This window comes from Pongo abelii, chromosome 4 (genome assembly GCF_028885655.2).
Source record: "Pongo abelii isolate AG06213 chromosome 4, NHGRI_mPonAbe1-v2.0_pri, whole genome shotgun sequence".
Lineage (NCBI taxonomy): Eukaryota > Metazoa > Chordata > Mammalia > Primates > Hominidae > Pongo > Pongo abelii.
Genome location: NC_071989.2, coordinates 168739410 through 168753936, shown reverse-complemented (window position 1 = coordinate 168753936; position 14527 = coordinate 168739410). Strand labels below are relative to the sequence as shown.

The 14527-nt window shown below is 45.7% G+C and overlaps 1 protein-coding gene across 1 annotated transcript in view; it reads right to left on the bottom strand.

Annotated features, from left to right (window-relative positions):
* Positions 1–1124: 1124 nt before the first annotated feature.
* Positions 1125–14527, bottom strand: part of ADRA1B (adrenoceptor alpha 1B) — a 56408-nt gene continuing 43005 nt past the window's right edge. The window contains exon 2 of the mRNA XM_009241239.3: positions 1125–2252. Within this exon, the coding sequence (XP_009239514.2) occupies positions 1645–2252 (608 nt within the window). The 3' untranslated portion in view covers positions 1125–1644. The remainder of the gene's footprint in view (positions 2253–14527) is intronic.

Sequence of the window (14527 nt, the reverse complement as noted above, 5' to 3'; positions counted from 1 at the left end):
CCTGAAACCCCTATACTTTTCAACTACATCAATCATTGGTTCTTTCTCCTTTAAGTATTTTCTCTCTCAATCACCTACAGAGTGAATGATTGATGTGCTAATATTATTGGAAGAGGTTCTTGTCATTTGCAAAATTATGAAGCTCAACTTAGAAAAGCAAAGTAGAAAGAGAAAAAGGGATGGGATGGGGGAAGAGCGTTCCTCCTAGGCTTTTCTGAATCTCTGAAGAAAAATGTTTCATATTTTGCCCAGTGTCCTTTATTCTGTTTTCAAACTAGGGGCTTTCAGAGGCAGCAAAGACCTTAGAGTCAACCCCACCATTACACGGATGGGGAACCAAGATCCAGAAAGGGAAGTAATTCTCTGCTCTTCATACAATAAATCAGTAGTAGGACTGACACTAGAACCCAAGTTATCGACTCCAAAGAATGCTCCACCTTTCTGTGTGACCTTCCTCAGTGCTTTTTTCCAGGCAGGGTCACAAGTCAGCAGAGCTTGGGAGGGTTCTTGTGACCCTGTGTGTTGCTGGGCCCCAAGGATCCATATCTTATCCAGAAACGTCTGCAGTTTGGAAGTCTTTTCAAGTTCTGTGGGCACAGGCAAACAATCAGTGGAGTGTGGGCCTGGGGATGCAAAGGCGAGGGGAAGGGAACCAGCCCCTCTCTCTGCCTGGGCTTCATCATCTTTCAGGAAACAGGCCCATTTAGGGGACTGGCCGGGGAACCCCAGCGGGGGTTGGGGTTCTAGGGATCAGGACCAAGCCAGACATTGCTCAGTGTTGGTCACAGCAGGAAGCAGCTGCAGGAGGATTCAGATTCTGCTAAGGGTCAAAAGCAGGTAAGCAGGATTTATTAGGCAAGTCCAGGGCGTCACGTTCAGCCACAGGGCCAGATTGGTGCAGCCCCGTAGGTCAGTAACCGCAAAGGCGTAAATGGGACCTAGGGGAGCCAGCACTGATTGTCCTCAGACATGGTGAGAGCGGCTCTTCTGGGGTGGAGACTGGAGGGCACGGGAAAGGAAAGCGGAGAAGGACCCTAAGACCTAGGACGGGGTCAAATCCGAAGCGGAAGGAAGAGGAAACGCAAGGCTCTGCCTGCCGCTCGTCCACAAATCACTCAAAGCCGAACAGGAGAAATGACCTTTAATGTCGACTTTGTTTCCAACCCCACCAAAGTGCCATCCTTCAGTGAAGTACAAGGAGGGGCTTGAGAGGTACGAAGTCACGACACACACAACGTCCCCGGCTGCCTCCTGGGCGCACACTCGCCCCGCCCCCACAGGGCGGCCCCACGCACACACACAAGCGGAACACACGCACACCGCACAGACACACTCACGTGCACCCACGGTTAAATACAAGTAGAGAGGGACTCGTTTATATATACACAGAGGGAGAGAGAGAGGTAAATCCCGGCGGCGTCGGGTCCCCCAGGCTCTCAGCATGCTCGGCCCGGCTCTCCGCGTGGTACCTGGCACCCATGCCCCTGCCAGAAAAGCAGCTGCCCCTCTCCCCGGCCCTCCCCCCGGTTCCCCTTGGGGCGCGCGTCTACCGGGCGTGGACGCTCCCCTCCCCCCTCCGCCCCGCCCTCCCCTCCCCCCCACGATGTTTTCCTCCCCAGGGAAAGGAAGCTGCGCACGGGGGTCCTAAAACTGCCCGGGCGCCAGGGGCATGTTGGTTTTGAAGCCCGGCTGCCCGTTGGCCACGTCGGCCGCGGCCTCGCAGCCTCCGTTGCTGGCGCCGCCGTCGGTCCCGGGGCTCTCGGGCTCGGTCAGGAGCTTGAAGGTGAAGAGCGGGCCCGAGTCGTGGCGGCCGCGGCGGCCGGGGGGCTCAGGCGCCGGCAGGCTCAGGAGGGCGCCGGGCGCCTTCCATTCGGGGAAGGCGCACAGCTCGACTGGCGGCGGCGCGCCGCGGCCCAGGTAGCCCGGGCTCGGCGAGGCCGAGGGTAGGGTCCGCTGGCTGCCGCTCAGGCAGCTGCCGCTGTCGTCCAGCGAGTCCTTGCGCGACTGCGAGCGCTCCAGCGAACCGCCGCGCGTCCACGGCCGGTAGGTGTAGGCGCAGCCGCCCAGGCGACGGCGGCGGCGGCGTCGGCGGCGGCCGCGGCACTGGCACCCGAGGATGCGCACGAAAGCGCGCTTGAACTCCTTGCTGGAGCATGGGTAGATGATGGGGTTGAGGCAGCTGTTGAAGTAGCCCAGCCAGAACACCACCTTGAACACGGCGTCGGGGGGCTTCAGGGTGGAGAACAAGGAGCCTGCAGTGGGGAGGGGGGTGGGCACGGGCAGAAAGACAGCAATTTGTGAGTAGTCAAGCTCTCGCCCCAATATGCTTCTCCTCAACATTGTCAACCCGCAGCGTTCCTGCCGCTAGGCCTTTCCCCGAGCCAGTTCCTCTGCCCGGAATACTTCCCTTTGCATTTCAAAATGAATGAATCCTACATTCATTTTTAGGGCCAGCCTCAATAACTTCGCCTTTGTCCATGAAACATTTCTTGATCTAGTTAAACAGCATCTAAGCTCCTATAATTTCCTCCTGCAGCACTTGCCACCTTCAATCTAAGTGATAACAATAATCGCCCACAATTGCACATCTCTTTTGGGTCAGGCACTGTGCTAGGTGCTTTCCCGATATTAGTTTATCCTTCACAAAACGTCATGAAGTAGATGCCGACTTATTTCCGTGGAAAACAGAAGGTGTATTAAAGACCTAAAAGTGAAAGGTAACGTTTTAAAGGTAAAAGAGAACAACATAAAAGACTATTTTTTTTGATCTAGGGGTGAAGAAAAACAATACTTCAAAAGGACGAATCATGAGGCAAGAATCTGAGAAGATATTTACAATGACCAGAACAGTCAAGGGACTGATATTTAGAGCATGTAAGGAACTCTTACAAATCAGCAAGAAAAAATGTTCGCAGTAGAAACGTGGGCAATGGAAATTAGCAGGAAATTTACAAAATAGGAAACGCAAGGGCTAATGAACATATGAAAAGATAATCAAAATATTAGGCAGTCAAATAAAATAAAAACCGCAAAGAGGCCGAGTGCAGTGGCTCATGCCTGTAATCCCAGCACTTTGGGAGACCAAGGCAGGAGGATCACTTGAGCCCAAGGGATTGAGACCAGCCTGGGTAGTACAGGGGGACCCCGTCTCTACAAAAGAATTAAAGTATTAACCAGGCATGTTGGTGCGTGCCTGTGGTCCTAGCTACTTAGGAGGTCGAGGCAGGAGGATCCCTTGAGCCCAAGAGTTCAAGGCTGCAATGAACTATGATCATGGCACTGCACTCCAGCCTGGGTGTCAGAGCAAGACCCTGTCTCTCAAAAAACAACGAAAACGAAAACCACAAAGGGACATATCTGATAGGCTGGCAAAAATTAGGAAGCTGGATAGTTCCAAGTTCACACAGGGGTGTGGGGTGTGGGGACACGAGGAGTTTTGTGCATGGCTGGTGGGGGCACAGGCTGTACACACATCCTGGAGATGACTCTGCTAGCACTTGGTCTAATTAAGTGTACATACACCTTGTGACCCAGCCATTTTGCTCCAGGACACAGATCTCAATGAATTTTCACACAAGTCCATAAGGGTTCATATATGAGGGGGCTCATGGCAATGTTGTCTGTAGTGACAGGAGGTGGGAGACAACCTGGATGTCCCTCCCTGGGAAAAGTAGAATGGGGTAGATGCATTCTTAGATACTATGCAGCATTTAGAGGCCCAGGGTGACATGTCCACATGACCACGTGGAAGGATCTGAAATACATGGTTCTTTGTGAAAAAAGTAGGAAATAGAATGAGATTTATGACATAATACCATTTAAGTAGCTCACCAAACAACCACATGCATTTTGCAAAAACACATTCAAATTAACAAAAACATATTAAAGACAGAATGCCTAGGGGTGGAGGCAGAGGGAAATGGGAATGGGAATAAAAGGAAATAAATCAATATAATAAGAGAGAGGCCTGGCATCGACTCATGATGATGAGACATTATGAATAAGAAACACGATTAACTCACCCCTCTGAATTTGAGATCCCAAAACATTTTACGGCAATATTAAATTAAAAACAATTTCCATTTTAAATATAAGTCAGCTGAAACTTGGAGAGGTTAAATGACTTGCCCCAGGTCACACAGCATGCTTGTAATATATCTGGGATTTAGACTAACTTCTATTTGAATAAAAATGTGTTTTTTTTAAAAAAAGATGCAATTAATAATACTCTGTGTAAAGATGAGAAAATATAAAAATGCAAAAAGAGAAACTATTTTAAAAGCACATATAACTCTGCAGTGACAAAATACCATATTTTGGTGTGTATACTTTCAGATTTTTCCTCTTGTATATACAAATTTAAATATCTTAAAAAACGGAATACTTTCTAGAACATTTTGTACCTTCTAACCATGTCTCTGTCCCTGCCACCTGGCTTGTGGCATATTTTGTATTCCTGACTTCTCAGACTGAGCTTCCCAAGGGCCTGGTCTGTGGGATCATCACCGAATCTATTTGTTAAAAGAAGTGCCAACACTCTTAGAGCATATCTGAATGGGAGAGATCTTAGCAACTGCCAGGTCCAACCAGTTTGCAGGTGGAGACACCAAGACCTAGAGAGTAGCTGGAAATCTCTGAGGTGGTTGGCACAGATGCCACAAGGATTCCCATCTTTGATTTTGGATTGCTCTTGAATTTCTTCTCTGTAGCATTTCACTTTCTTGATTATTTGAGATTTGGCCTGTTTCAAACCTCAAATAATCAAGAAGAAGAAATACAGGAGCCTGACTCCTAATTCTCTGCCCAGTAACTCAGTAGTGGCTGCTGGGGGGCAATGGCTGGGCTCCTGGTGCAGAAGTAAGTCAGCCAGGAGTTCAACTTAGAAAGAGGGTTATCCATACCTGGATGTAAGTGCCAAGTATAAGTACTGACCTCTTTTTAGGTTGGAGCAAATGAGGCAGTGGGGTACTTTCTAGGTTTGGTCTAGGTGAGACAAGGGAGGGCACTATCTTGTGACTTGATTTGTGACAAGACTCACACCATTAGATTTGGGTCTCACCACTGGAGCTACTCTTTTGGATTAAGACTGTACAGAAGGCCCCAGCTGAAATGCAACTATGATGTATGAACACCTGGTATTTCCTGATGCGGGGAGTTGTCTCTGTCCACAGGGATGGGCTTATTTCTGTCACTGAGTCTGAAGAACATAGGAAACTGGCCTTGACAAAATGGGAAACTGGAGAATAAATTTTGGAGAGGGCCAGACATGGTGGTTCAAGTCTGTAATCCCAGCATTTTGGGAGGCCAAGGCAGGAGGATAGCTTGAGACCAGGAGTTTGAGGCCAGCTGGGGCAACATAGTGAGATTCCTGTCTCTACAAAAAATAAAATTTGGGGAAGAAGTAGAGTGAGGGAGGTAAAGTTTCAAAGCCTTGTGCATTACACAGGGATGAGTGTGTATACAGGCAGCACATTACTTTGCATGAGGACACACAGGGCCCAGGATGGAGGCTGAAGCCATGGCCCAAGGTGGGATCCTGTAATCCCAGCACTTTGGAAGGCTAAGGTGGGCAGATCGCTTGAGACCAGGAGTTCGAGACCATCCTGGCCAACATGGCAAAACCATGGACAGGATCTAGAGCAGGAAAGCATGTTTGTTGAGGAAAAAATTGTAACTTTGTTTGGTGCCAACCCCATTGAAGGTGGTTGTGAAATAGGCAATAAATGAATTAATGGGGATGCAACCTGAGAAACTGGCTCTTTTAAAGGTTACACAAATATCAATAATGCTAATAGCTAAGATTCATCGTAGCCAGCATTTATCTTGTGTGTGTGCTCTGCAGGTCCTGTGCTAACTCTTCACACCACTAGCTTATTTAATAATTATAATCGGAAGGTACCAGTGAGGAAGGTACTATTGTTGGAACCATTTTTTTTGGATCAAGAGACCAGTATATGATAGTCATAGTTATTTAAATTTTTATGTGTTCATTCATTTGTTCATTCATTCATTCATCCGTTCCACAAACACTAAGCTCCTGCTAAGTGCTGGGCATGAGGACAAGCTGTGGGAATGCAGAGATGAGTTTGGGGTGTGGTGTTGCATCATGGCAGCTAAGAGGCCATTCAACAGAGCAAATGTAGCATTAGGAAGGGGGTATAAATTTCACTTTCCCCCTATGTCCGCGTGGCATACGTTTTTTGGTTGTTCTTCACATTCATCACACTGGAAGCACCTTTTCAGGGACAACGATGGGCTAGATTTTTGCCTCTGTTTTCTTACAATGTACCCTCCAAGGACCATGGCCTTGAGAAGTGTTCAGCCAAAGGTGAGGGGGTGATGCCAACTTTTCTCATGGGCATTTACTGCCACATTTTGGCTTTGGGCTCGTTACGCTGTTTATTCCTCTGAGAAGAAGCAGCCAGGGGCCATTCTTTGCCCTTGGCTGATTAGGCAGTGTGGTCAAGTGGCTGGAACCTAGAACTTGGGATGACACAGACCCGTATTGAAACCTCTCTTGAGTTATTGGCTGTTCAGCTTTAGAAGAGTTAATTAGCAATCTCAGCCTCAATTTTCCCATCTGTAAAATGGGGACAATATCTGTGTCATAGAGTTACTGTGAATACATGAAAATATCCATGTAAAATACTTGACACAGAGTCTGGCATCTTGAAAATAATAAATAGTGACCATTTTCTAAATATACTTTATATCCTGACCCATTCTCTTCCAGGAACTCAGCTCTGATTAGCCCCACCCAACTCAGAGGGACTTCTTTATTCTGCACCCCATAGAACTCATACAAGCAGATCATATTTTGTTATTTTATTATTTGCTTTTTCATGTTAAGCCGTCCCAGGGCTGGCTGAATCCTAGTTCATCACCCAGATTGTAAATTCCTTCTGGAAAGGAGCTATATCTTCATTTCTTTTCTTTTCCCCTCCAGATTTGTATATTTTTTTTATTTCAAAAGTAATATATACTGAATTTAAAAAATACGTATTACAAAAAATCTGTTAAGTCTAGAGTAAAAATACTCCACTTAAGCAGAAGGGATCAGAGTTAACAGTTTTATTTGGAATCCTTCCAGATTTTAAAAAATGGGGTCATACTGCACATACCTTTCCCCAAATTGCTCTCTTTGCTTAGAGTATGTAAAAGATATTTCCTTGTCAAAGTATGTGGTGCTACTTCACTTCTCTCCCCGCCCCACAAGGGCTGCATTACATCCTACTGTCTGGATAGATGGTAGTTTTATTTAATGCCTTCTCTATACGTGATTTCCAATTTTTGGTTATTACGGACTGCAGTGATGAAGTCACATGCATTCACTTTTTCATGCACATTTGAGTGTTTCTGTGCAATAAATTCCACATGAGGAATCACTGGGTCATTTCCACATTTAAGCCCTGACAGCCAAATTGCCTTTTGAATTGGTTGTACTAATTTACCCACCTATCAGCTGTGCCTGAATCTGACATTTTTCTCTACAACTCCCCAGCTCTGGGCTCTTTCAGCCTTTTTAATCCTCACTTGTTTGGTAGGTGAACACTGATCTTGCCCTCTTGTTCCATTTGCATTTCATTTTATTTTGTCCTCCTGCAAAGGAGGGCACCCTGAACAAGTCCTCAGTGACTTCTGACAGGGAGTCCCCTTTTTTTATTGGAATGGGACTCCCTGGGATAGAATCCTGGCTCTTGCCATGTGACCTTGGGCCAATTTCATACCGTCCCTAAGCCTTAGTTCCTCATCAGTAAGATGGGCTAATAATAGTACTGACCTCTCTGATTGTTGTGAGGATTAACAAGGTAAAAACATGTAGAGTCCTTATGAGCACTCTGGATCCCAGGTGTCTGTCACTCAGTCAACTCTGCATGAGTAGTAATTAACTAAATACTAATTATTGTCCCTGTAAATCCCTGACTGGGCTGGAAATCTAATTTTAGGAAACATATTTGGGACCTGTTTTACTACATGTATAATTTTGGGTGAACTGCTTTCCAATTTTGTGCCTGTTTTTCTTCTTTAATTGAGTGGTGTGAGCTGGGTGTTCTTCAGCCTTAAAATTCAGAGTTCTGGCTGGGTATGGTGGCTCACACCTGTAATCCAGCACTTTGGGAGGCTGAGGTGGGCAGATTACCTGAGGTCAAGAGTTTGAGACCAGCCTCGCCAACATGGTAAAACCCTGTCTTTACTAAACATACAAAAATTAGCCAAAATGCTCACTTGAACCCAGGAGGTGGAAGCTGCAGTGAGCTGGGATTGCTCCATTGCTCTACAGCCTGGGCTGTCTCAAAAAAAAAAAAAAATCAGAGTCCTCATGAAGTCAGAGACCAAAGCCTTGCCCATCCCTGCTGGGGCGTGCCTGCTTCCTTAGACTCTCACCACAGCGGGGCAGTGTGGGTCAGGGACTGGACCGCCAGGCTGCCACGGATTCCACAAATTTTTCGGCCCCCTCCTTCCTCCTTCTTCCTCTGCCAGCACAGTAGCTGCTGGGATTAGGGGGGTCCTGTTTGCTGCACTGGCCTGCCTTGGTGGAAACCAAGAAGCTGTCGTTAAGTAACAAGATGCTGAGCCTGTTAGGCAAGTAAGAGGATGTGTGACAGGGATCTTTTCCCCTGGGCAGCCAAACAGACCTGTCACTGGAGAAGAGTGTGGTGGGTGAAGCTGCTGGGAGAGGGGAGTAAATACAACAGGAAGTGTGGGTTGCTGGAAGGCCTGGACACTCTGTGCTGGAAGTCAGGGCTGCGCTGGGCTCTTTAACAATGCCACTAACCCCCTGTGCATGTTCCCGAGCCTGGCCCTGAGCCTGCCTCTGCTTCCCTTGCTCATGGAATGTTCCTGATGCTCCTTGCCCTGCCTCTTGGAATCATGGCTTGCCAGGCCTGGGAAGCCTCCTTCCTTAATGGAGGGTCAGTGAGGGTGAGGGGAGTGACTCACTCAAGGTCACTCACCTGGTGAATGGCAGAGTGGCCACCAAGACCTGTTCAAGTTGCCATTCATTTGCTTCAGCAAATATTTATTGAGGCAGTGGAGTTTAGTGGTTAAGGACCTGCTCAGACATCACAGGTAGGTAGATCTGGGTTCAAACCCTAGCCCTGGCATTCTCAGCTGGGTGACCTTGGAGAAGATCCTTACGTTTGGTGAGGCTTGGTTTCCTGGAAAATGGGGAGGGTAATAATTCTTTTCTGTATGGATGAGGTGAGATCAGGCTTGGTAAGTACCTGGCACATTGAAAGCACTCAATAAGTATAGCTATGATGACTGCTTTGAGTGCTGCTACTACTACAACTGCCAGCGCTGCTGTTACCACCACTACCACTGCTACCAGGATGAAGAAGGTGGTGAAGAGGCTGAGGTCTATGTGCTGTCTGGGCATTGAGACTTACCCTACTGCTCTTTCCAATACCAGCTGAATTATGGGCTCCACGTGGTTCCTGAACCTGCTAAAATTGTGGGCAACATTCCTATATTTTCTTGGTGAGGGTCCATAGCTGTCGTCATGGTCTCAAAGGGATCAGTAACCCTCAAAAGGTTGAGACTCACCCATCCCAGGTCTAAAGCTTGCTAAGCATTCATCATTCTGCCACGTGGACCACCATTTACTTAGCGCTTTTCTTTGTGTCAATTAGCTTTTGGTATCTCAATTCTTTTGAAGGAAGCTTTCTATCACTATTTTAAAACTTGCATCATTTACTATAAATAAAACATCATGGTGGAGAAAATAAGATGAAAACAAAACAATGTCTGTACCTCCTGGGTAGCTCCAGACTGTGGTGTGAATGAGGCCTGCTCCCTCTTTCTCAAAAAGGGAGATTAGCAGTGGTTGAGAGGTGCTGAAGACATTTTGGCCCTAAACTGAGAGGCACTCATTTCTGAGGAACCTAAAAGATTGAAAGAGAAGTGAACAGGGAACCACTTTGTCTCTGGAGAGCCCAGGCCCTGGCACATGTAGTAGGTGCTGAATAGATATTTGCTCAGTGATGGACTGACTGAATATGTGACTCCCAGTTTCTTGTGCTATCTCTAGATGTCATTCCAATCTTGCACACCACCCAAATCCATAGTGAATTTCACCTGCTATGTAGGTGCAGCCCTGGGAAACCACATGTGGGAAGCATTTCTATTATTCTTTTTTTTTCTGGGGTGGTGTGGTAAGGGGAGGAGGGATAAATCGAGGAACAGATGTTGCCGTGAGCCCACCCACATCACTTAGTCTTTGAGTGCCCAAGGGCGATTTAGCGGGACTGAGAAGTGCAAGGATCAGAGGCTCACACTGAGCAGGATATACACAGGGAAAAACATTTCTTGGCTGGACATGGCCCCAGCAGGTCATCCTTAAGGTGCCATTCAACAAATCTGAACAGTGAACAATGAACAGTGGAGGTCTCAACCCTCCGTGAACCTGAGGGCCACTCATCAAAACCTCAGGGCTTGTCTGTAGAATAGTAGCTACCATTTAACAAGCTCTGACTCTGTGCCAGGCGATAGGCTAAGTGCTTAATGGCTGTTGGGCCAGTTACTCCTTCAACAGCCACTGTTCCCAAGGCAGTCCCTCATGACTGTGCTCTACAAGGCACCATTCATACTGTCATTTACAACAATTCTTGATGACTGTGTCCAACCTGCATGGCTGGCCTGGGGGCCGTGATTCTTACACACAGGGGAACAGAAACTCAAATTTGATAGGTAAGTTGCCCGAGGCCACAGAGCTAGTAGGTGATAAGAGTTAGAATTCAAATCCAGGCAGCTGTGACAGAGGCTCTTAATCACCACAGTGCAGCTCACAGGAAAACAAAATATACATACTTATGCGTGTGGAGATATATATATATATATATATATATATATATATATACTTTTTGTTTATTCACTGTCAAGTCTCAACACAATGCTCATGTATAGAAAGGTCTGGGAGGGTGTGTACTGGAATGTCAACTGTGCTTATCTTTGAGTGCGGGGGAATTATGGGTGAATTTTCCTTCTCTGTGCTTTTCGGTGTTTTCCAAAATGTTCTCCATGAACACAAATTCTTTCTGTAACTGGGGAAAATCCAATGAATGTTATCTAAAAGCTAAAAAGCCAGGTGCAATGGCTCATGGCTATAATCCTAGGACTTTGGAAGGCTGAAGTAGGAGGATCGCATGAGTCCAGGAGTTTGAGAACAACCTGGGCAACATAGACATTGTTTCAAAAAAAAAAAAAAATTAAGAAAGAAAGAAAAGAAAAAGAAGAAATAAAAGCTAAAAACTAAACAGGCCAAAAAGTAAAAAAAAAAAAAAAAAAAAAAAAGCCAGGTGTGGTGGCCCCCACACCTGTGGACCAGCTACTCAGGAGGCTGAGGTGGGAGGATTGCTTGAGCTCAGGAGGTTGAGGCTGAAGTGAACTAGGATTGCATCACTGCATTCCAGCCTGGGCAACAGAGTGAGACCTTGTCTCAAAAAAAAAAAAAAAAAAAAAAAACTGAAAAACAAGCCAAAAGGTGCTATGCATATTGGGTCCTTGTTATGTGCCACCAACTTTTTTAGCTCCTGTTTCATTTAATCCCAACAACAGCTCCCTGAGCAGGGTGGGATTATCCCTATTTTATAGATGAAGAAATGGGTAGATGGCAGCACCAGTGCAAGGTCCCCTCACAGGTGAGAGACAGGTTTAAAATGAAATCAGATGATTTGAGAGATTTGAAATGAAAATGAAATCTGATGATTTGAGAGGTTTGAAACGACATCAGACGGATGGCAGCACCACTCAGACAGATGGCAGCACCAGTCTGAGGTCCCTGAGAAAGACAGTTTTTAAATGAAATCTTTTGTTATTAAGCCCCCAGCAGCCCCCTCGTTAGTTCCTGATGTGCCTGTGGTCCCCAGTCCCTATCTCCTTATTGTGGGGCATAAATGGAGGAATCTTTTTATTCTTTACCTATTCTTTTTTCTTTGAGACAGGGTCTCACTCTGTTGCCCAGGCAGGAGCACAGTGGTGCGATCTCGGCTCACTGCAACTTCCACCTCCCAGGTTCAAGTGATTCTCCTGCCTCAGCTTCCCAAGTAGCTGGGACTATGGTGCGTGCCACCACGCCCGGCTAATTTTTGTATTTTTTGGTAGAGACAGGGTTTCATCATGTTGATCAGGCTGGTCTTGAACTTCTAACCTCGCCTCGGCCTCCCAAAGCGCTGACTTTACATATTCTTAAATCCATTGGCCTTCACTCAATATTGGCTGAAGAAATGAGGCAATGAGCAGGCTCAGAGACTGCAGTGTGGTGTGGGGACCTAAAGCATCATTTATCTGGTCCACAAAATGCCAGCCATGGGTTGGGTGGTTTCTAACATCCCTCTGGGCCCTGACATTCTGGGACTCTGGGGTTATAAATTTGATTTGATTTATTTCACAGTCAGTGTCAAACAAGCCAATGACCTCAGGGGAGTCAGTGGGTGGAGAAACTGTTTTGATCCTCTTGTAAATGGAGTGGAACTCCTTTGCAGTGTGGCTCTTATTAGGGGCATTTGGCTACACCGTCAGCCAAACCACATCTCCTCAGCTGAAACAATTTGGTCCAGTAAAAACTGGAAAAATTTACAATAGTATGCTGCTTCTTTCAGCACCAGCTTTGTAAAAGAAGGTTTCCTTGGATTTGGAAATTCCTTTCAAGGTTTTTCCATTTTTATTTGCCACTTAACCCTGGAATGAGATCATAAACTTGTCCAATGAATACAATATCTTTGGGCCAATAGAGCCATGTTAAGTTTTAAAACAAATGCTGAAAACAATAATAACCAGAGCCACCTTTTGCAACAACTCCATTCTCAAACCAGTTATTAAGGTACCACATTTACAAACATTCTCTATTGTAATTCTCCAACAGCCCTGCCACTATGTATTTCATTTTGCAGAGGAGGAAATTAAGGCTTAAGAGGTTAACAAGGTCACATGCCTAGTATGTGGTGGACTGTAATTAAAATCCAATTTTAAAGTGTGGGTTTTTATTTGTTTAATAATAAGGAAAAAGAGCATTTATTCATTTCCTTAAACACTAGGGAATTTCTCCCTTAACTGGGAATGCTGAATTGTCAAAGCACTTTTTCTGAAACTAAAATGTGGCATTTATCCCTTTCAACCTTGGATTACAATTGCTTAGGTCTATATCTCATCTCCTCTGATTAGACTGTGAATGACTAGAAAAGAGAGTTCATGTCTGACTCTTCTCTCTCTGCCCAAGGCCTACCTAGCACAGTGCCTGACACGTGAAAGGCACTCAGCCAACAGGTGTTGCATGAATAATAGTGATAAAAATAATAAAACCAAAATGCATTAGCCTCTGGCTATGCAAAATGAGGTTCATGGATAAGCAGCACCTGAGTGCTGGTTAGAAATGCAGAATCTCTGATCCAGTGCATCAGAATCTGCTTTTTTTTTTTTTTTTTAAGAGCTGGGGTCTTGCTATATTGCCCAGGCTGGATCTGAACTTGCTGTGTTGCCCAGGCCAGACTGGCCTTGATTGCTGGGTTCAAGCGATCCTCCTGCTTCAGCCTCCTGAGTAGTTGGAACTACAGGCAGGTGTCCCCATGTTCGGTTCAAAATCTACTTTTTAACAAGATCCTGAGGTGAGAAGTATTGCCTTAGCCTGCATTACAATTTTACTTTTAAGAACTGTTTTTGTGTGTATCTTGGGATTCATGGGTGAGCAAAGGCTGGGCTGAGAGCCACCTCACTATGGGGTTGACTCCCTTGGCCCCAATCCTCCAGTAACTCCTCTAGTTTATAGAATAAAGTTCAAACTGCTTAGGTTAGAATATAAGACCTATTCAGTGTGGCTGCAATGGACTGATTCTCTGCAGGAGCGTTGACTTTTCTGTCCCCTTTCCCTTTGTTCACGCTGTCCACACTGGTCTGAGATGCCCTTTTCTCTCCATCCTTTCCAGGCCTGGCTCAAATTCTTTCTTCTCATAACCACTTTCCTCTGAAGTGTGAAAGCAGAAGGAAGGAATGAACAGCCTGAGAAGACCCGCTAAGATCCAGATGACTTACACACCCAACCTATTAATGTTTTCATCTTCACAATAGGCACGAGGGTGCCTCGTGTTAACGCCTTGGGTTCTGCAACTCCCAATTTACAAATGTGGAAATGGAAGCCGTGAGTGTATGGAACTCACCCAATATGACACAGATATTAAGTGGTAGAAGTATGATTGAAACGCTGATCTTCCTGGCCTCAAATTAGTTTCCATAATACGCAATATTATTTCTAAACTCTGAGAATACTTCTGGGGTGGGGAAGGCCAGAACTAGGTACTTAGGTTTTTTTGTAATTTTTTTTTTTACATTTTTAAAATTTTTATTAAAATTAATATTATTTTGCTTCTACAAATGACAACTCCCAGAAGTAATGATATCTTCACATATATTTTATCTAGCTATTAAAATGCAAGTATCTAGAAGCCAGGAATTTTTTGTCACTTTTAACTTGACAATACTGGTTAAGCAGATAATTCAGTGCCATGTAATTTCAGGGGCTCACAGGCCTGCTGAA